The sequence below is a fragment of the Cyanistes caeruleus genome, chromosome 17 (genome assembly GCF_971803275.1).
Source record: "Cyanistes caeruleus chromosome 17, bCyaCae1.hap1.1, whole genome shotgun sequence".
In the NCBI taxonomy this organism is placed as follows: domain Eukaryota; kingdom Metazoa; phylum Chordata; class Aves; order Passeriformes; family Paridae; genus Cyanistes; species Cyanistes caeruleus.
The window spans coordinates 15,901,890-15,919,692 of NC_141717.1; the positions used below are offsets into that span (position 1 = coordinate 15,901,890).

At 47.9% G+C, this 17,803-nt stretch overlaps 1 protein-coding gene across 21 annotated transcripts in view; it reads right to left on the reverse strand.

The window, feature by feature from the left end:
- Positions 1-17,789, reverse strand: part of ARHGAP17 (Rho GTPase activating protein 17) — a 40,401-nt gene extending 22,612 nt beyond the window's left edge. For 14 of the 21 annotated variants that reach the window (XM_086853990.1, XM_086853994.1, XM_086853997.1 and 11 more), the window contains exons 1-2: positions 17,633-17,773; positions 607-646 (exon numbers count right to left, since the gene is read on the reverse strand). In XM_086853990.1, the coding sequence (XP_086710116.1) occupies positions 607-646; positions 17,633-17,685 (93 nt within the window). In that variant the 5' untranslated portion in view covers positions 17,686-17,773. Of the gene's footprint in view, positions 1-606; positions 647-5,295; positions 5,534-5,683; positions 6,097-17,632 lie in introns of those variants that run through there. The other 7 variants (XM_086853979.1, XM_086854000.1, XM_086853993.1 and 4 more) reach the window with 7 other exon arrangements.
- Between the last annotated feature and the right edge of the window lie 14 nt (positions 17,790-17,803).

A 17,803-nucleotide genomic window follows, 5' to 3' on the forward strand; every position in this document is an offset into this window, starting at 1 on the left:
GAATCAGTCACCCTTGTTAATGTGACAGTTGCAGTTTAAACTCCACCGTCAAAGTCGTGTTTGATGAGATGATAAATTTGCACAAAGATGACAAGTCTGCAAACAAATCGATGTCAGCATGACAGATCTGAGAACAAATATCACAGCTAAACAAGAAGCTTTTGTACACTCACTTAAAGCACTAACAGACTTTTATTAGTGAGCAGTTGGAATGATTTTTGTGCCACTTCTCTTAAGGCCCAGCTGGTCTGTTCAGGTGAAAGCAGTGAGGACAGAAACCAGCCAGGGTTTCTTCATCCTCCTCAGACAGACTGGCAAGTCATCAGCACCAATGGTTCATGGGCTTATCAGACATGTTCATCTCATTAAGAGCAAGAATGGTTCCTCCTCCACCAAGCCACGTGCTTGGACTCAGAAACAGAAGTAACTGAGTTTTTCTACTCAAAATGTACCCCTGTTTTTTCATGTGCTGAAAAGTCAGAGACACCCAGGGTTCCATCCCTGACACATGCAGTATTTTTCCCCACATGAGGTACTCCACAAACCTCAGCAGGCTCACACATCACAACATTAAAAATATAAGACATATGGAACATGTTACAATACCTGCAACAGGTCTTCACTGAGTACCTCTGTTCTCTCAGCCCTATGGGAGGAAAAAAGATCATTGTCAGACAACTGGCATGTTCAGGGTCACAGATTGTCTCCACAATTCCAACAAAACCTGCTCAGTTCCAGGGTATAATCGTATTACTGCCACTGCTGCAAACACCACCGTGTTCACCACGTCACAGGCAGCCCTGGCCCCCAGCACAGGGAGTTTGGGGAACCCTGACATCCCTGGAATGCCCAGCCTGCAGCACAAATCCACTGCACCAAGCTCTAAATGCCATTTCCAACTGCACATGGAAAAGCCCAAAGCAAACTGCAACCAGTGCACATGAATACAAAGGAATATAAAACCACGACAGGGCAGGAGAGCCGTCCTCACCTCTTTGGAAGGGAGCACTGCAGAGTTTTATCCCTCAAAGCAGTGGGAATGGCAGCCTGAAACCTCCCTCAACCCCTTCACCACAAACCTGCCATCACCTCATCTTGCTGAGCTCCCTAATTGTACAACAGAGGGTCTGGTACTTGAAAAGCCCATCAGAAATTAATCCTGGTATTCCCAGGAAAATCTGAATTCAATAGAGAACCCCTGGCTGCTTCCACACCGCCAGACAAACGCTCCAGACACACTCCTGTCTTTACACACACGTTTCCACACCTTTTGTCATCCCAGCTTACACAAACTTTAAATTGTTTAATGTTGACACAGGTTTATTTGTTGTTGGCTCTTTGGCTCTAACACTGATTGATTCTCCCTTTGCCAGGCCTATAAAATAAAGATAAATTCACCCTGATCTCTCCCTCTCTGCTGCTCACCGTTACTACACACCTACACCGAGGAGCACTTGGAGGGACTCCAGGACACTTTTCCTGTTCAGAGAGTTTCCCCTGCTGCTGCCAGAGTCCCTCAGCTACTCCAGACTTTATCAGATCCTGCAATCTGTCAAATAACCCTCTGCAAACCTGGGCACGCACGGAAAGCTCGTGTTCCTGCTCAGGCCTCAGCAGCTGAACGTGCCAAAAGCCTCCAAGGACAAGATTCCTTCAGGTTTGGGTCTATGTTTTTAAAGCATTTATTTGACTTCAATTTTACAGCACATCATCTGCTTGAACTAGTTGTGAACCATAAGGTGTTAATTATTAAATGCCAGAATAAGGTAAAAGCTCAAAACCTCAGCCAGACTCTGACAACAGCAGCTGAAATATTCTGACAGCACTGGAATATTTATTTGATGAGGAAAACACAGACAAGATTGATAAACTTTTCTCCCACCCAAACAGAAATATTTTGTCTGCTGGAAGTTACATCCTGTTAAAGAGCAATTATTTATACTTATTATTTATATGCAGATATGTATTTATTTTTTTATCCCTGTAAAACCTACTCTGCTGCAGCCACAACTTTAATTCAAATTATAGAATAGAGCTTCCATACAACTTTAGAGTAATACAAAGTTTGATCTATCCTTCCCTTCCTTTTTCCTAGGATATTCTCTCCACTGGAGTGAAAAGCAATGATGGCTCAGTACTGTGCTTGCAGAAGCTCCTTCCCAGTGTAAGTGTGGTTTACCCACATTCTATGGATAATTATGTGAAGTGCAAAATTATTTTACTCATTTCTCTTAAGCTCTGTTCTTACACTGATCTGGTTCCTCCAGGAGCTAAATGTGCAGTGGCCAATGCAGATCTCCACTGTGGGATCTGTCCCCAGCCCTGGCTGGCAGCAGGAGCGTGGCACAGTCACAACAGCCCCTGCTGCTGATGTCAGGTTCGGAAGTGCACCGAGGGAAGACCTCACCCTTCCTGCAGGCCCACATTCCACCTTTAATAAGGAAGCCAAGAAAGAGCCACTAAATAATGTTGTTTTTCAGTAATCACAACCCTGAAAGAGAAAACACAACCCTGTGATAGCAGCACAGCCCATCTCTCTGCACAGGGGAAAGCAGCAAACCATCAAAGGGACCTGGCTCCTTGGGAATTAACCTCTGTCTCCCTTGGAATTAACCTCTGTCTCCCTTGGAATTAACCCCTGTCTCCCTTGGAACTACAGGTATGACCAGTTTGAAGTTTCCATCCCACTGAAGCTTCGAGGGATGCTAACTCCTTCTGCCAGCTAACCAGGGAAGCAGCAAACTTCTCAAAAAGAACAGATTTTCACTGCTAAACTTCTGTCCTCAGCCCTTGTTAGTGTTTATTTTGCACCTTATCGAATTGAAGCAATGAAGAAATCCTTCTGGAGTGAAGAACTGGAAGCTGCAGAGTGCTCCCAAGGGCTTCCCCACTGCCCACCAGGCTGGAGACCCTGCACTGGGGCTTCTTTCTTCCCCCAGCCCAGCCCAGCCCCAGGCTCTGAAGGCCAGGCTGCAGCAGCCAGGGCTGTTTCCATTCCCTGAATTTCCATTCAGTCCAAGCAGTTCAAGCTGGGTTGCAAGATGAGCTCTCTCCAAGCCATTCCTAACGGGGGAAGCAGCCCTGGGGAGCCCCTCCAAGCTCCCTGTGCCTCGGGGGGCAGCCCCCTGGAACAGGATCCTCCTCTCTGGGCACAGGTGTGTCCCAGGGGTGCTGCTGGCACATGGGACACAGCAGCAGCAGCCCAGGAATGTTGGGCATGCAGGGCTGGCACCCCACCTACCACAGCAACACCACTGGGGCTGCCCAAATCCAAAATATCTGCCAGGCTGGCAGTGCTCCACAGGAGCAGAACGGAGCTGCTCCCAGGGAAAGGAGCTTCTGAGAAATGAAGCTTCTCTGCTACACCACAAGAACTTTGACATGAATCAACTGGTACTGAGCTCTTAAGTCAGCAGTGCATTTTAAGAGACTGATTGTAAAAACACAACTGAATAATCATTTGTTATGGCTGTAATAATCCTCTTAATCACAAAAGGGGATAAAACTACTGAATTCTCTGAAATCAGAACTTTCACACAGAGCAGTGTCCTGCCCACTCAGAGCTCCCCATGCCTGCAGGGTCCCTCTCCAGCAGGATACCACCCCTGGTGCAGCTGGGATAGGGTAAGTGGAAGAATTTGACAGAAACAGCTGCTCCTCAGCCAGATCAGCTCCCCCAGCTCACCCTTTGGACAAACAGCCTCCCTGACACAGCTCCAGGGTGGAACAGGCAGCAAAGGGCAGGGCAGGCTCCGAGCACAGCACAGCCAGCAGCTTCAGCCAAATCCCTGAGCAGAGCCAGCCTTGCTCTCCACCATCCCAGGACACTGAGGAACTGCCATCTTTAACAAAACTCTTGTTTCTTCAAGCAAATTTTCTTTTCAAGACACCAAATACAGTACTTAGCATGAAACAGGATATGGAACAGAAATGCTGGTGCCATTTCCTGCTTAGGGTGGCATGGCCTTAACACACCCCAAGCAAAAAGCCAATTGGTTTTACAGGGAAAGACTCTATTTTTTTATTCCAGACATGTTAATCACAATACTTTGGCTTGCTGTGACATTTTTAAAATGCATTCCATGTGCCCCTAACTGAACTCCTGTCAGAGTGTTTTATGGTATAATTCCTTTTAATTCCGTTTTTCCCTTCTTTCTGACCCCAGGGCTCAAAGCCTGCCTCAGCCCAGGCAGGGTGGGCAGAACAGCTCCCACCCCACAGATCAAAAACTGATTCCTTTGCTTGGTCATTCTGCAGCTTCTTCACACTTCCAGGCCTGAAGAGATGCCTCTGTGCATCTCGAAACAGCAGCTGGGAATTCCTGAGATAAAAGTGTTATCTTCCATCAGGAAAGAATTTACATTTTCTTGTGTAAAATGAAGAGGGTCTATTAAACCTGCCACTGGAGATTTAAAATAAATAATGCTTCACCTAAACAGCATCTGAGAGCCCCCTGGTCCTGCCCATCACTGGAGCATCAGCACTGAAGCAGGGCTGGTCCCCAAGGCAGGTCAAAGCTACAGAACCACTGCAAGAGACTTTTTACAGGGGCCTGCAGAGACAGGCCAAGGGGGAATGGCTTCCCACAGCCAGAGGGCAGGGCGGGATGGGATACAGGGAAGGAATTCCTGGCTGGGAGGGTGGGCAGGCCCTGGCACAGCCCCTGGATCCCTGGCAGTGCCCAGGGCTGGGTTGGACAGAGCTTGGAGCAGCCTGGGACAGTGGGAGATGTTGGGGTTGGGCTGGATGGGCTTTAAATCCCCTTCCAACCCAACCACTCCATGATTCTATGAAATGCACACTCCTGAAAGGCTGACGAGGAAGGGAGGCGAGCAAACCTGACACATGAGCCATAAAAGCTTGGCCATTGCCAGCAGAAGAAGTGACTCAGTTGAAATGTCACCATGAAGGCCTGACTCACCCTGCTGGGCGGTGGCCCTGGCAGAGGTGATGCCACGGGAGGGCAGGGACCAGTCCACAAGCCTGGAAAGGTTTCAGTGGAAGCAAGGAGCCATCCACCCAAACTGGAGACAGAACTAGAGCCAGCCTTCCCTGCTGGCTGGTTTCTCCCCAAACAAAGGCTGTGTTTGTTACCAGGAGTAACCAGCTGAGCTGGCTGCTGAGGTAAGAGCGAGCACCTTGCTGGGCTGGCAGCACATCCTGCCTGCTTTCCACATACAATAGGCAGCACTTGCTGCCAGGAAAAATGAAAGAATCAGCAGCTCTCTCCAAAACAAGGAATCCAGAATTAGATGACAATTTCCCTTCAAAAAGGTTTGTTTTTCAAACACTCACCAAGACAAACAGAAAATCCAACTCCAAGGTGTTTCAGGACCACCAACTCACTCCTGCCTGTTTGACCTTCGGCTGATTTTTGAAAGGAAAGCAGCATGACTCAAGGTACTCATCAATATTCTGAAGTGGGTTTCAAATGTTCAAAAATAACTCAGAGAACACTGTCAGGTGCTAGTCAGCACTCACTTTCAGTATTAGTATTTTGGGAACACCACACACAACCAGCTATAAGCATGACTCTTAGTTTGCCTCCTATCCTCATTTTTCACCCAAATTAAAAATGTAAGCTTTTTCACATGTATTAGAATTGATTTAATTGTAAATCTGGTGACCACAGATGTTTCAGTGAGGCAGAAATCCCACCAAAGGCTGCTGTTTTGGAACTCACCCACCAGCTGCAGCTCCTGTGCTTCCAGTCCTTTAGAATTGCTTTAAAAATGGTGCATCACCTCCAAAACATTTCAGTGATCCAAACACCTCAGAGCTGCACAACTACAATTCAGGCTTCAGTGAGTGAATAAAGAAAGATTTCTGCTGCTTTGCCTTCCTTCTTCATTATCTCCACTGAGTTCCCCCATCAAACTGTGCTCGGTCACTGACTCTCCGAGCTCAGCTTTGATCTCTTCCACCTCAGCCCTGGAGGTGGGAGCTGGAGCTGCTTTAATGAGAGGCAGGGCAGGCTGCAGGGAAATAATCATCCTGGAAAGAGAGCAGAGTGCTCCTGTGCAGAGCAGGGAAAGCCAGGACACTCCTCACAGGAGGGGATTGAAATTCCTGCATTGGTGAGATGGATCCAAGGCTGGTCTCTGGAGCGAGGCAGTAAATTTAGCTCTGGAGAACAACCTCAACTCAAGCCAAATCCTATTTTCGGGCCACTTTTGGAGGAACAGGCACTGCAGCAAGGCCCTGCAGAGTTCCTCCTTGTAAAACACACACTGAGTGGTTTTAATATCACATCTTGAGAATTCCACCAAATACAGTGTGGTTCAACAAAAGCACTTTTGGCTTCAGTCTAACAAAACTGGGCAGATCCCTCTCAGCCACAGCACTGCAAGTCTGAGAGGAATTTCAAATGAACTTTCTACAGGCAAAAATACAATTGTGGTCTAAAAGTAGAAGCCCATTTACAGAGGGAAGGAAGAGATGTTTCAGTGAGCACCTGATGAGTCCAACAGCTTGTCAACTTCTGGGTACAAACACAAATTTGCACTTCAGTAATACAGTTCCAATCACCTGCTATCCCAGGAAATCAAGTGGTGACTGCTGACCTCCCATTTCATACCTGGGACAAAGTCACAGCTATTAAAGCTCTCCCCCATATTCTTTTTGACTTTGAAAAACCCCAAATCTCTGTCAGGCAAATAACAATGTGACTTCTTTCAAAAAGTGCATTTTGATTGGTGAAACTATTAATAGCTTGTGAAGGAAAGGTGAAGTGCTGCTGCAGGGGATTAACATCCTAACTGCTAAAATCCAGGCAAGGTGAAATCCTGTAGTGGTCTCATGTTTTGTTCCCCAAAATAAGAATGACAGGCTGTCATAAATTAGTAACCAAAAAACTCCAAAGAACCTGAGACAAACCTTTTAAAGTTTCTGGTGTAGCTTATCAAATGATGATGTATTTCTTATGATTTGCTTTTTCTCCCTTAAGTACCACAATCTACATTTCTTATGCTTTACTACAGAACTTGAGCTTTCCAAACATGACAGTTTATTACCATAATTTATTAAAAATAAAAAGACACCATCTACACCATGTCTTGGTAACTGCTTTTAATATTTAACTGCTAGGTATTTATTTACATTTAGAAGTTTATTCTCACACAAGGTCTCTCCCTCCCAAGCAAGCAACAACCTCTTATTTATGCAGAATCATTTATGTAAAAGTAGCTGGGTACAGCTCTGCTATAAGACACAGTCCAGCAGAAAGCAACCCAAATAACTCCTGAATTGTTATTCCTGAATGTCAGGTGTAATTTCCAACACAACAGTAGATGGTGCCAGCACAGGGATTGCTGTGCTTTGGGCCACAGCAGCAGCTCCAGGTGAAATTTAACCTGGCACCAGGAGTGATCCTGCAGCACCTCAGGCCAGCAGCGCTGCTCACCTGGGCTCAGCTGGGCTCAGCTGGGCTCTCCAGGGCTCACCTGGGCTCCCCTGGGCTCCCCAGGGCTCCCCTGGGCTCCAGGCTGTGCCAGCTCCAGTCACCCCACCCCAAAGCTGCCCCTCACTCCTCCCAGGGGCCCTGCCTGGAACACTGCTCCATCCCAAGTGTCAGGTGTGGCTCCTTCCAGCACCACCAACACCACAATCATATCCAGCAACAGGAAACAGCTCCCAGCAGCCTTGGGCCTCTCCTTGGCCACCAGCACAGGACAGGGACAGGGAAATCTGTCCCTTTCAGCAACAGCAGCTACTTAAGATCAGCTTCAACTGATGGTGAAAGCGCAGCCTGGGGCTGACATTTCATTCCCACAGGTGACATCAGAGCTGCTGCCAGACCTGGCTGTGTCCTGCTCATCTCCAGCAGGAGCATCCCATCCCCACTGGCAGCAGCTCCCAGCACCAGCCAGGAGATTTCCCAGGATTTTCCAGGCAGAGCCCAGAGGTGTGAGCTGGGAGGGCTGGAGCAGAGGGAAGGGACAGCAGCAGGGCTCAGGGATTCCCATTCCCCTGGCCCTGGCAGCTCTCTCAGTTAAGTGAGTGTGGTCCCCTTGCCAAAGCAGCTGCTGACACGAGAACTCCTCCACACGTGAAAAGGGAATTTAAAAAACTACCAAAACACCCTCCAACATCTCCTGAACTTCCAGACAAATCCCGATTTCCACTCTAGCCATGAGACAGGTGGATTGCCACCAACTCAAGACATTTTTAATTTCCCAGAAGTCTTGCATTGTCAATTGCTGGAAAGGACTGCAAGAAGCAGCACCGCCTTTTCCACAGACAAGCTTTTTACAGGACAGACATGTCTGAATAGGAAAAAAATGCATTACAGGAATGAACAAAATTCACTGAACTGCTGAAAAAACCCTGGGCGTCTTTGGCGTATTTGGTTGCTTTTTTTCAACTTTGACAAGACAAGGGGGAACAGCTTCACACTGACAGCAAGGAGGTTTAGATCAGATATTATAAATTCTTCTCTGTGAAGGGGGTGAGAGCTTGGCACAGGGCACCCAGGGATTCAGTCTTGGGTAAGTGTCAAAGAACTCCAGTCCAGAAATGATTGTTTCACCAAAGGTAACACTGCTCTTTTTTAATGTATTGCCCACTATTATCTATTTTAAGTTTGGGGATTCACAAAAACTGGCAAGAGAAAGCCTTGGAGAAGGAACCAAACCGAATCAACACAAGAAGCAAAACAAGGAAATGCAGAAAAGGCAGAACAATGAAGCAGGAATAGAAAGTCAGGCTGCAAAAAGGAGCTGGAAGCTTTGACATAGCAGTAAAAAGGCTGTAAGGGAATTTGGAGGTCTGAAGTTATATAAAATCAGCTGGGCACAAACCAGGGATTACTCCCTGTGCACACGATTTCACAAGGGAGCCTTTGCGCTGATTTCCTGAGCGCGGCCGTGATTAACAATTAATGGCTGAGCCCTTGATTATGTTTCAGCAGGAGGAGGCATCCCCGGGATCCCAGCTGGACACGGCTCCTGTTTTCCCGTTGCCTGGACACAGCACACACAGAGCTGGGCCATTCCCACCCTGCCACGAGGCTGCCCCAGCACAAAACCAAGTGAACTCAAGCCCTGCCTTGCTGAGAAGGAACCGGGAGCCTCGCACTAATGGAGGTTTATGATCCTGCACTTCAACACACGCCTGGACCTGCTGTTACAAAAGCAGGATTACTTTGGCTTGCTGCTCTGTTCCTACAAAAACCAGCAGCTCAGAACACCTAATCTGCGTGTGAAATCGCTCTGCAGCAGGGCAGAGCAGCTGAATGCTCACAGAAGCTGCAAGCTCAGCTCACACATTGGTTTCTCTGAGAATATCAGTTTTTTAGCAGCTTCATTTCCTACAGAAAATAAAATTTTTAATTTGGGGATCAATGTTTCCTAACAATTTCTTGATATTTCTATGTGAAGAGTCCACATTGGAATAGCTGCTGTAATTTCCCCAGCCATATCTCAGCCGTGACTTTTCAAACTGCCTGCAGGACAATTTATCTCCTAAACACCGGCCCACCTTTGAAATTCATTTTCCTGTCACTGACTAAAGTACCTTTCTTAGCTCTAAACACGGAGGATGTGTTATCTGTGTGTTCAACAGCATTAACAGCTCTCTCCAGTGACCTGCCTGGTCTGTGCAATATTCAACTGTACAAGCTACCACTTACCCTTTAATTAATTTTAAATTTCACTCTGGAAGCATCACTGGGATCCTGAGAAGCCAGTGAGGTTACACACACAGAAATTTCAGTGCAGCAGTGTGAAACACATCACAATTTGCAGGACAGAAGGAAAAACTCCTCCTCCATCGATCCTTCAGAGCCAAAGGCCATTTGGCCATTCTGCACCTCGGCGTGTGCACCCCGCTGGCCCTTTGATTCACCCCTCTGCACTCGCTCCAGGATGTCCCTGTCACTCTGCAGTGCAATTAACTCCACCAGACAACAATCCCTGTCCAGGAAAGAAAGGCTCCACCTCAGTGAGAGGAGCGCTGTGACCTCACCCAGCTTTGAGGAGCTGTTTCCTGGTGAGAAGGAACCAGCCAAGGAGACCTTGCACAAGTATCCCGACTGTCCTGGGGATCAGCCATGGAATAGCAGCTTCACACTCCAAAGGTTCTAAAGCTATTTGGTTCCTAAGGAATAAATTTTAATTAAAACCACAGAATCCTGGAAGGGTTTGGGTTGGAAGAGTCCAAGGATCGAGTTTAGCCATCAAGACTGGTACCTACGACAGTCAAACAGCCTGAAAAATGAGGAATCTAGTACAGTCACCTGCTCAAATCACTGGGTATCACTTGGTCTGTCACCACCAACTGCTGTGAAGGCACTTGGCTCTGAGTTACTGAAATCAGACTTCCTTACCCAGTTTGACTGGTGTTTAATCAAACTCCCAGAGTTGTAGCTCAGAGCTGTGCCGTGGCCAAGTGCTGCCTTGGAAAAGCCACCGTGGGCTGGAGGGTCTCCTAAATGCCAAAAATTGGAGCTACTTCATTTCAGTTACAATTTCTTTCTTTCTAGAGACTGTGCAGAATGTTAGAAAACGTTTCTAACACGTAAAGACACTTTTTATTTAACCCCTTCCTAAAAAGATCCTGTCATTTGGCATTTCATCATTGCTGATACAACGACCTCTAACAAGAGCTCTGGCCACAGATCCATTCTCATAACCTAAAAATACCATGCAAGTGGCTAAGAAATACATTTGCTTTCATCAATTCTAAGTGTATCCCATTACAGCATCAGGCTGAAACAGACTGTTACATCATTTCTGGCTATTTTAGCAGATCAAATCATGACTATTTCAAGATTTTTACTCTGGGCATAACCTGATATTAAAATTATTCACTCTGAAGAACCCTCATCAGATCAAGTCAGAATTAAGGAATCATCCCTGATGGGGATTATTTTTTTATATGAATAAATATTGGGAGGAAGAAAGGCACCTCCTGTGCCTTCAGCTGAGCCATTGCCACCAGAGCGGATTCAGGTGTACTTTTACCTTCCTATCCTGCTGTTCTGTCAGACACCAAAACCTGGGTGCACCTAACCCCCATGGACAGTAACATCCCTTCCCACTCCCCCAGCTCCCTCTGCCTCCCTGAGGGTTTCTCCCAGCACCGTTCCAGCTGGGAATGGTGACTCAGGCTCTGGTTACGCGACACGGGAACGGTGTGCCAGCTTTGGCACTGCCCTGCACCTCAAACCCTCCTGAAAGCACCTGAGAGGCACCTGCACAGAAAGAGGACACTTTATTCTGCATTTGAAGGCACTGTAAGAGCAGGCTTTCTCGAGACAGAGGCTCCCTTTATCCTCACCCACTCCTGACCCCCGGCAGAACAGAGAGCCCGGGCTGACCCAGCCAGAGCGGATCCTACGGTGTCTGTCTGGATTGTGAATATTTTATCATCTCATCTGTTTCATCAAGCAGCAGCTTGAACAGAGCCAAAGGAGAAGAGGACACGCATGCAAGAAGGCAATTAATATTACCTAAATCCCCCAGCTTGGAATCTTTTCATTTCTTTTTCTGCAACAAAAATCTCAAGTATTTTGCCCACTGCCCACTCAGCACCTGACACACGAGGCCGACACAAAGTTATGTACTTACTTTTTTCTTTTCACTGACAGGCTTTAGCTGGCTCCTACTGGAATTCACAACATTTATTACTCAAGTCAACAAAATTTAGTTTGTTGTTTAGTTTTCTCTGGGAAAGAGAAGCTTTGGGGTGATTTAATTGTGGCCTTCCAGCACGTGAAAGAGCTGACAAGATGGGGAGAGGCTGTTCACAGAATCCTGGAGCGACAGGCCAGGAGGGAATGGTTCCCAGTGCCAGAGGGCAGCCTGGCAGGGACACTGGGTGCCAGGGCTGTCACCCCTGGTGCTGTCAGATGGCACCACGCAGAAGGCACCCCTGGCTCGGGGCACACGGGTGGGAAATGCCACCCACACCTCCCTGAGCATCACACCCTGCCCACGTCACCTGGGCAGCCCAGGAAAGGCATTCCCAGGTTTCATGTGGTCTGGAAGCACATCACAAGCGATGAGGCTTCTAAACTGAGGGCTGAGCAACTATTTACTCACTGATTTCAAACCTGGGGCTGCCCTTGTAAGGGCACAAGGAAGAGGTTCCTTAAAAACACAACGTAATTTCTTAAGTGTCTAATCTTCAGGATTCTTAATGACCTGGACTTTAAACATGAGATCATCGTGGCCCATGAGGAATTATAAGATCCTGATAAACTCAGTGCCTTTACAAAACCTAAAGGAAACACCAAAACCAGGCCAGAATAAATTGTTTTCTTTCCTGTTCACAGCCAGTACCTCTGGTCCCACCAGGGGTTCCAGCTCAGCAGAGCAGCAGTTCAGCCTCACCAAGCTCCTCACTGAGACAGAACAGTGACAGAAACTTGCTACAAAGTCCTCATCTTCAGTAAATTCAGGTGATTTTTTCTTTTGGCTTCAGCAATCACCTTTTAAGTGGATATTAATCAATGGGATCAACAGACATGCTCACAAAAGTCAATCTAGACCACAGCCTGGATGCAATTTAAAACATCCATTTCTGGAATTATTGCTATAATCTGTGATTTATGTCTGTGACAATACAGACCCAAACCCCCCAGCTTGTGCCAAAGCTCGCCACAAGCAGCAGCCCCAAACTGAACACATAATAGCTGCCTGCTTTTCTATAATTAGCAGTTTGTCCTGGAAGAAAAATCCAACTCCCAAGCTGCACAAGCCATTACATTGTGTCAGAGGTCCCCAAAGGGTGCAGGAAGCAGATAAAGGCTCCAACACCGAGACTTTGCTGGCCCTGCTGGGGCTGAGCAGCGCTGCCAGGGTAACCGAGCTCTTTCCTTGCTCCCACCCCTGCATGGAATCTCCACTTTGCTGGGATTTGTGACTGAGCAGAGCCCCCAGTGCCCTGGGAGCAGCCAGGTAAGGAATATCCTGCAGCCAGGCAGCTCCTGCTGTGCTCCCTGTCCAACAGCCCCAGTCCCCCTGTAATTGTTATTTAATTTATTTATTTAACAGCTGCCATCCCCCACACTTTGCTCCCACCTGCAGCCCTAAACCCTGCCCAGCATCCCCCTCATTAAACACACTCAGACTCCTTTAAACCCGTCATTGCATTCAGCTGCCACGCAGAAAGACCTAATGCAATTTCCTAATTAGAGACCTGGAACTTCATTTGGAGATAAACAGGAAATGCTTAAGATAACGATTATAAACACTGAAATGAGATTTTTCTTTTCATGAGCACTCCAATGGAGACAAATGGCAACCTGCAAACTCCCTGTAAATATGAAATATTTCAATGCTGTTTACCACTTCTTCAAACATCTCTGCCAAACACAACAAGCAATGCAAGTAAATAACGCTCAGCAGATTTAACTTCTATTAAAGGATGTTTGAGCCAGAAATTTTCAAGTACTGGGGTCATACTCAATTTCCTCCCCCCACCCCAAAACCAGCAAAACATCAAATAAGAATTTTTTTTTTTATATTAAATGGCACTGTAGGGTTAATGTTATACTGATGGAAGTATTGAGAGAGGTGGATGCACTCTTGTTTTACCACCCTGGACACTTGAAAAAGCGAGTTTCAAAGTACTATCAACACAACATGAAGAAGCAGAAAAACCTTCCTTAAGTAATAATACACAGAACAACTCTGGGAAAGACAAGTATCAATGGATAATGCTTTAGCAAGAAAAATAAAAGGAATAATTTGGACCATCCACATTTTCCATGAATTATTACTAGAAATCATTGCTTTCCAGCAGGTTTTCCACATACAGACAAATGCAGGCAGCTCCTCCTCGTACAATAGCTCGATAACAGGCATTTTAACATAACTTGCTTAATGTAATAATTATGTTCCAACTCAAGACTCTCACATTGCCAAGTGGCTTGAAGAAACACTAAATATAGTTCAGCACAGTAACTTTTATGCAGGACGGGAGCTATTAAAAGCTGTGTTCAAAAACTCCTGGTGAGTCACAGCAAAGCCATGAGTACAGGGCCTGGAAAAAACTATTTGTACACAAGGAGTTGTATTTGAGCAGTGGGAAACGAGCACAGAAGCTACAGTAAGTCAGCCTCTTGCATAAAACCAGAGCCTTCTGAGGCACTCTGTGGGCTTTTCCAGATTTCTAATTAGTCAGAGCTGCCTGTCCCTGGTTTAAATTACTGCAAGAGCCTCAGGGCAGATCGAGTATCTCTCCCAGCAAAAGCAGTAAGAAAATCCACCTGTCTGATCTTGGGTGACTTCACCAGACCCAAACCTCCCCAGCAGTTGTCTGGAATCATTTTTAATCAGAATGGTACTCAGGGATTGCCCCTAAAAGATGAAGAAGAACCTGATGGCAATAACAACAGCAGCAGAGTGGGTCCCCAGAGGCCGGAAGGCCGGCTCGTGGAGATTGTCACAGCCTGAAATGTCATTAATTACCAACCTGAGCTCTGGAAGCAAACAGCATGATCCAGACCTCTCCATGGGCTCATTCCTCATGGAAATTACTCAGCTATGTAGTTCAAATGCTTATTAGTGTATCAGTGCAAAGCTTTGATGACAATAGCTCTGAACATTTATTTTCATTAGGGATGACTGCAGCTACAAAGAAGGATATTCCCAAGCTTCTAATCAAATCTGTCTCCTTTGTAATTTATAAAAGGGTATGGAAACCAAGACAAGCCCTTGTAGATACGTGAAGAATTACTCTGCTGACATCAAACATAGCATCATTTAAGTTTCTGAGCCTAACACTCAGGTGCTCTGCTGGAGTGAGGATCTGCTGAGGAAGCATCCCAAGGGAAGGTACAACCTCACCTCCTCAGGTGTGAGACAGCATGTCCTGAGCCAGTCACAAGTGCCATATCCCAGGGCTCTGTGCCCAGGCCAAGCACACACAGCTGTTCCTGGGGGATACAAGCCCTGGGCCTCCAAAGAGATGAAGCTTTAGAGGAATTAGGACAGAAATCCCATGAAAAGCAATCCCAGCATATGGCCCCTATGGAATCACAGGCCACCTGAAATTCATGAAGTTCTTCTTCTCCATTCCCTCCCCAGCTAATTTTTTTTCAGCCTAACTACAACTTCCCAGCTGTTTGCAGCTGGATTCAGGACACAGCTCAAGATCAAGTCAGCTCTGAGCTCGTTCCCCTGGGTGATCAGCCCTGTGCCTGTTGTGGGCAAGATGCCACTTCATAGCAATGCATTCATTCAGCTCGTGTGGAACTAATGATTTCCTGGCCAGCCCTGCCTCTGCTCACCTGCAGGTCCCAGCCCTGCTTTTTGGGAATTATCCTGACTGGATGTGAAAGCCTTGAGGATGCCATCAGCACCAAGACACACTGGCACTCCCAGTTCACTCCTCCAGCTAAGGCTGCCCTGAGAACATTGTGATGCCATCTCCAGTGCCAGGCTGTGTCTCAGTCACCTGGCCCAAGCTCTGATATTTCACTTTTTAGGTTTCCCAGAGCTTGTGCTGCTCCCCTCAGCAGTACTGACAACAAATCTGTCCAATATATGAAACATAAAATCCTCAGCAGCAGATTGAACACTTAAGGCAGCCAAGAACAGACATGAGATAATTGCTGCAAAATATTTAACACATCTATTAATTATTGTGGAATCCTGTTCCACTGAGCTAATCCCCTCTTTAATTAGTTTCCTACATGTATTTCCTAACTCCATAAATTCCATCTGTGGACTCACAGGCTTCTCATAAACGCCATTCCTCGGTTTTGCTGGAGCTCTTGCCCATCTTTCCTTATTTCCCATATTAAGATGTTACTTCCCTGATGCCAGGTCTGCTATTTGGGGTCCAAGGCCCAGGATGGCAGCTCTGGAAGCTGGCTGGAAGAAGGGCAGTGTCACTCCTCAATCAAACAGCCCCACTCAGCCTTGCTGAGCTCAGGGTAAGGAGGCTGCTCTCCCACACCCCAGGAACCTCTGAGGGAGGGAAAAGCAGAGCAGGAGAAGCAGCAGCCAGGCAGGGACCAGCCCCAGGGGATGTGACACAGATCCCAAACGCCTCCCAACGCTGCTTCTCCTGGGGAGCAGCTCCTTCCCTGCAGGGTCCCCCAGGATCCAGGGCCTTGGAACACCGAGCCACCAGCTCTGCACACAACCACAGGGATCCTCCTGAGGCAGGACTCGTCTCCTCATTCAGTCCCTGCGCAAAAAACTAATAAACGAGTTCACTAACTCAACAGAACATATAACACTGCCTGTAAGATCCTGCTGAGTGTCTGCCATGACTTCCATGAGTCCTGCAGTGCTTCTCAAAGCAGATTTGAAAGGCCTGTTAAAGGCCATCCCTACTACAGGGTTTTACTCTGGGAAACAAAATAAGGTCCTGCACGTGGAATGTGAGCAGGTGAGCAACATGAAATAGTCACAATTAATGAATACCAAATGACTCGGTGTCATTTATAGAGCTTTTAATGAAAACCAATGACAGCAGTGTCTGCATTTGAATGGAACCAGACTGCCCCCAGCCCGTGCATGCCCCGGCTGCCAGGGCACCCCAGACTCTGTGGCACAGGTGTGTGACAGGAACCTGCCCAGACACCACACCTGAGCCCCACAGCCCTCACCTGCACAGCCAAAGGTCACTGCCAGCTCCCCACCCACACCTCCCAACGCTGCTCCACGCTCAGCTTCGCCCCTGGAAGCACAAAACACCCCAAGCTGTTTATCCTGCTCAGTACAACCCGGATTACTCCAAATTCCACTCGGGATTTGGAGCTGTGGGGCCAACACATGCAAACAGGGAATGCCAACAACATAAAAAATCCATTGATTCATATGAAACAGGAACAAGAGGACAAGGCTGGTCGGGAAGTTGTTCCCTCTTTAATAGCAAAACAAACCTATTAAAAATCTCCTCCTTGGGCTTTATTAGCTGGCACACCTGCCAGGGGTTGTGTGGGCTCCAAGCAAAACAAACACCCTGTTAAGGGAGTTACTGGAAAGGAGGCCACCAAGACATAAACTCCGATAATAAGTTTATACTTTCAGTATCAGTACAGACTTTCAATTTATACTCTCAATATAGGAACTGATTTTCAGATTAAATCTTTAGTGAAAGCAGAAGGAAGTTTCTGCAGGAAAGCATTAACTTCTGCTAGAAAAGCAGTGCGGTGACATTTGCATGTTTAGCTCAGGGACAGCTGCTGCTGCAGGGCACTTCCCCGTGTGGGCACAGATTTGTTCCACCGAGTTAAAACCTTCCCAGAGTCCAAGAGCTGGAAACTGGGGACAGCTGTACCTACAGGGCTCCTGATAGTTCTGTTAGAATTGAGTGGGGAGGCAATGAAGTCCTGGAGAAGGCACCTTCTGATGGCTTCTTAGATGTGAGAGAAAGCAAGAAATAGAGCAAATACTTCCAATTTAACCGGCAGAAAGGAAGCGAATGCCGCCGAAGCGCGGCCAAGAAGCGCCCGATGCAAATGGCCCCGGGGGCTCGGGGAGGGGGCCCGGGATCCCCGAGGCCCGGCGGAACCGCCCGGCGTGGCTGCGACCCCCGGAGAGGCGAGCCAGAGCCCCGGGACCGGCACGGACCGAGCGCCTTCCCCCCGAGCGGCCGCCGCCCCTCAGCCCTCCCCGCGATCCCCCCGAGCCTGCGGAGCGGAGCCCCCCGCGCCCGTCCCGCCGCCGCCCACCTGCCCACGGTCTGGTTGGCCAGCTGCTTCATGCGGTTGAACTGCTTCTTCATGGCGGCGGCCGCTGCCCCGGCCTGCCCGGGCCCCGCCGCTGTGCCCCGGCCGCCCCCGGCCCCGCCGCCGCCCCTGCACCGCCCGCCCGGCCCGGCCCGGCCCGGCCCCCGCCGCTTC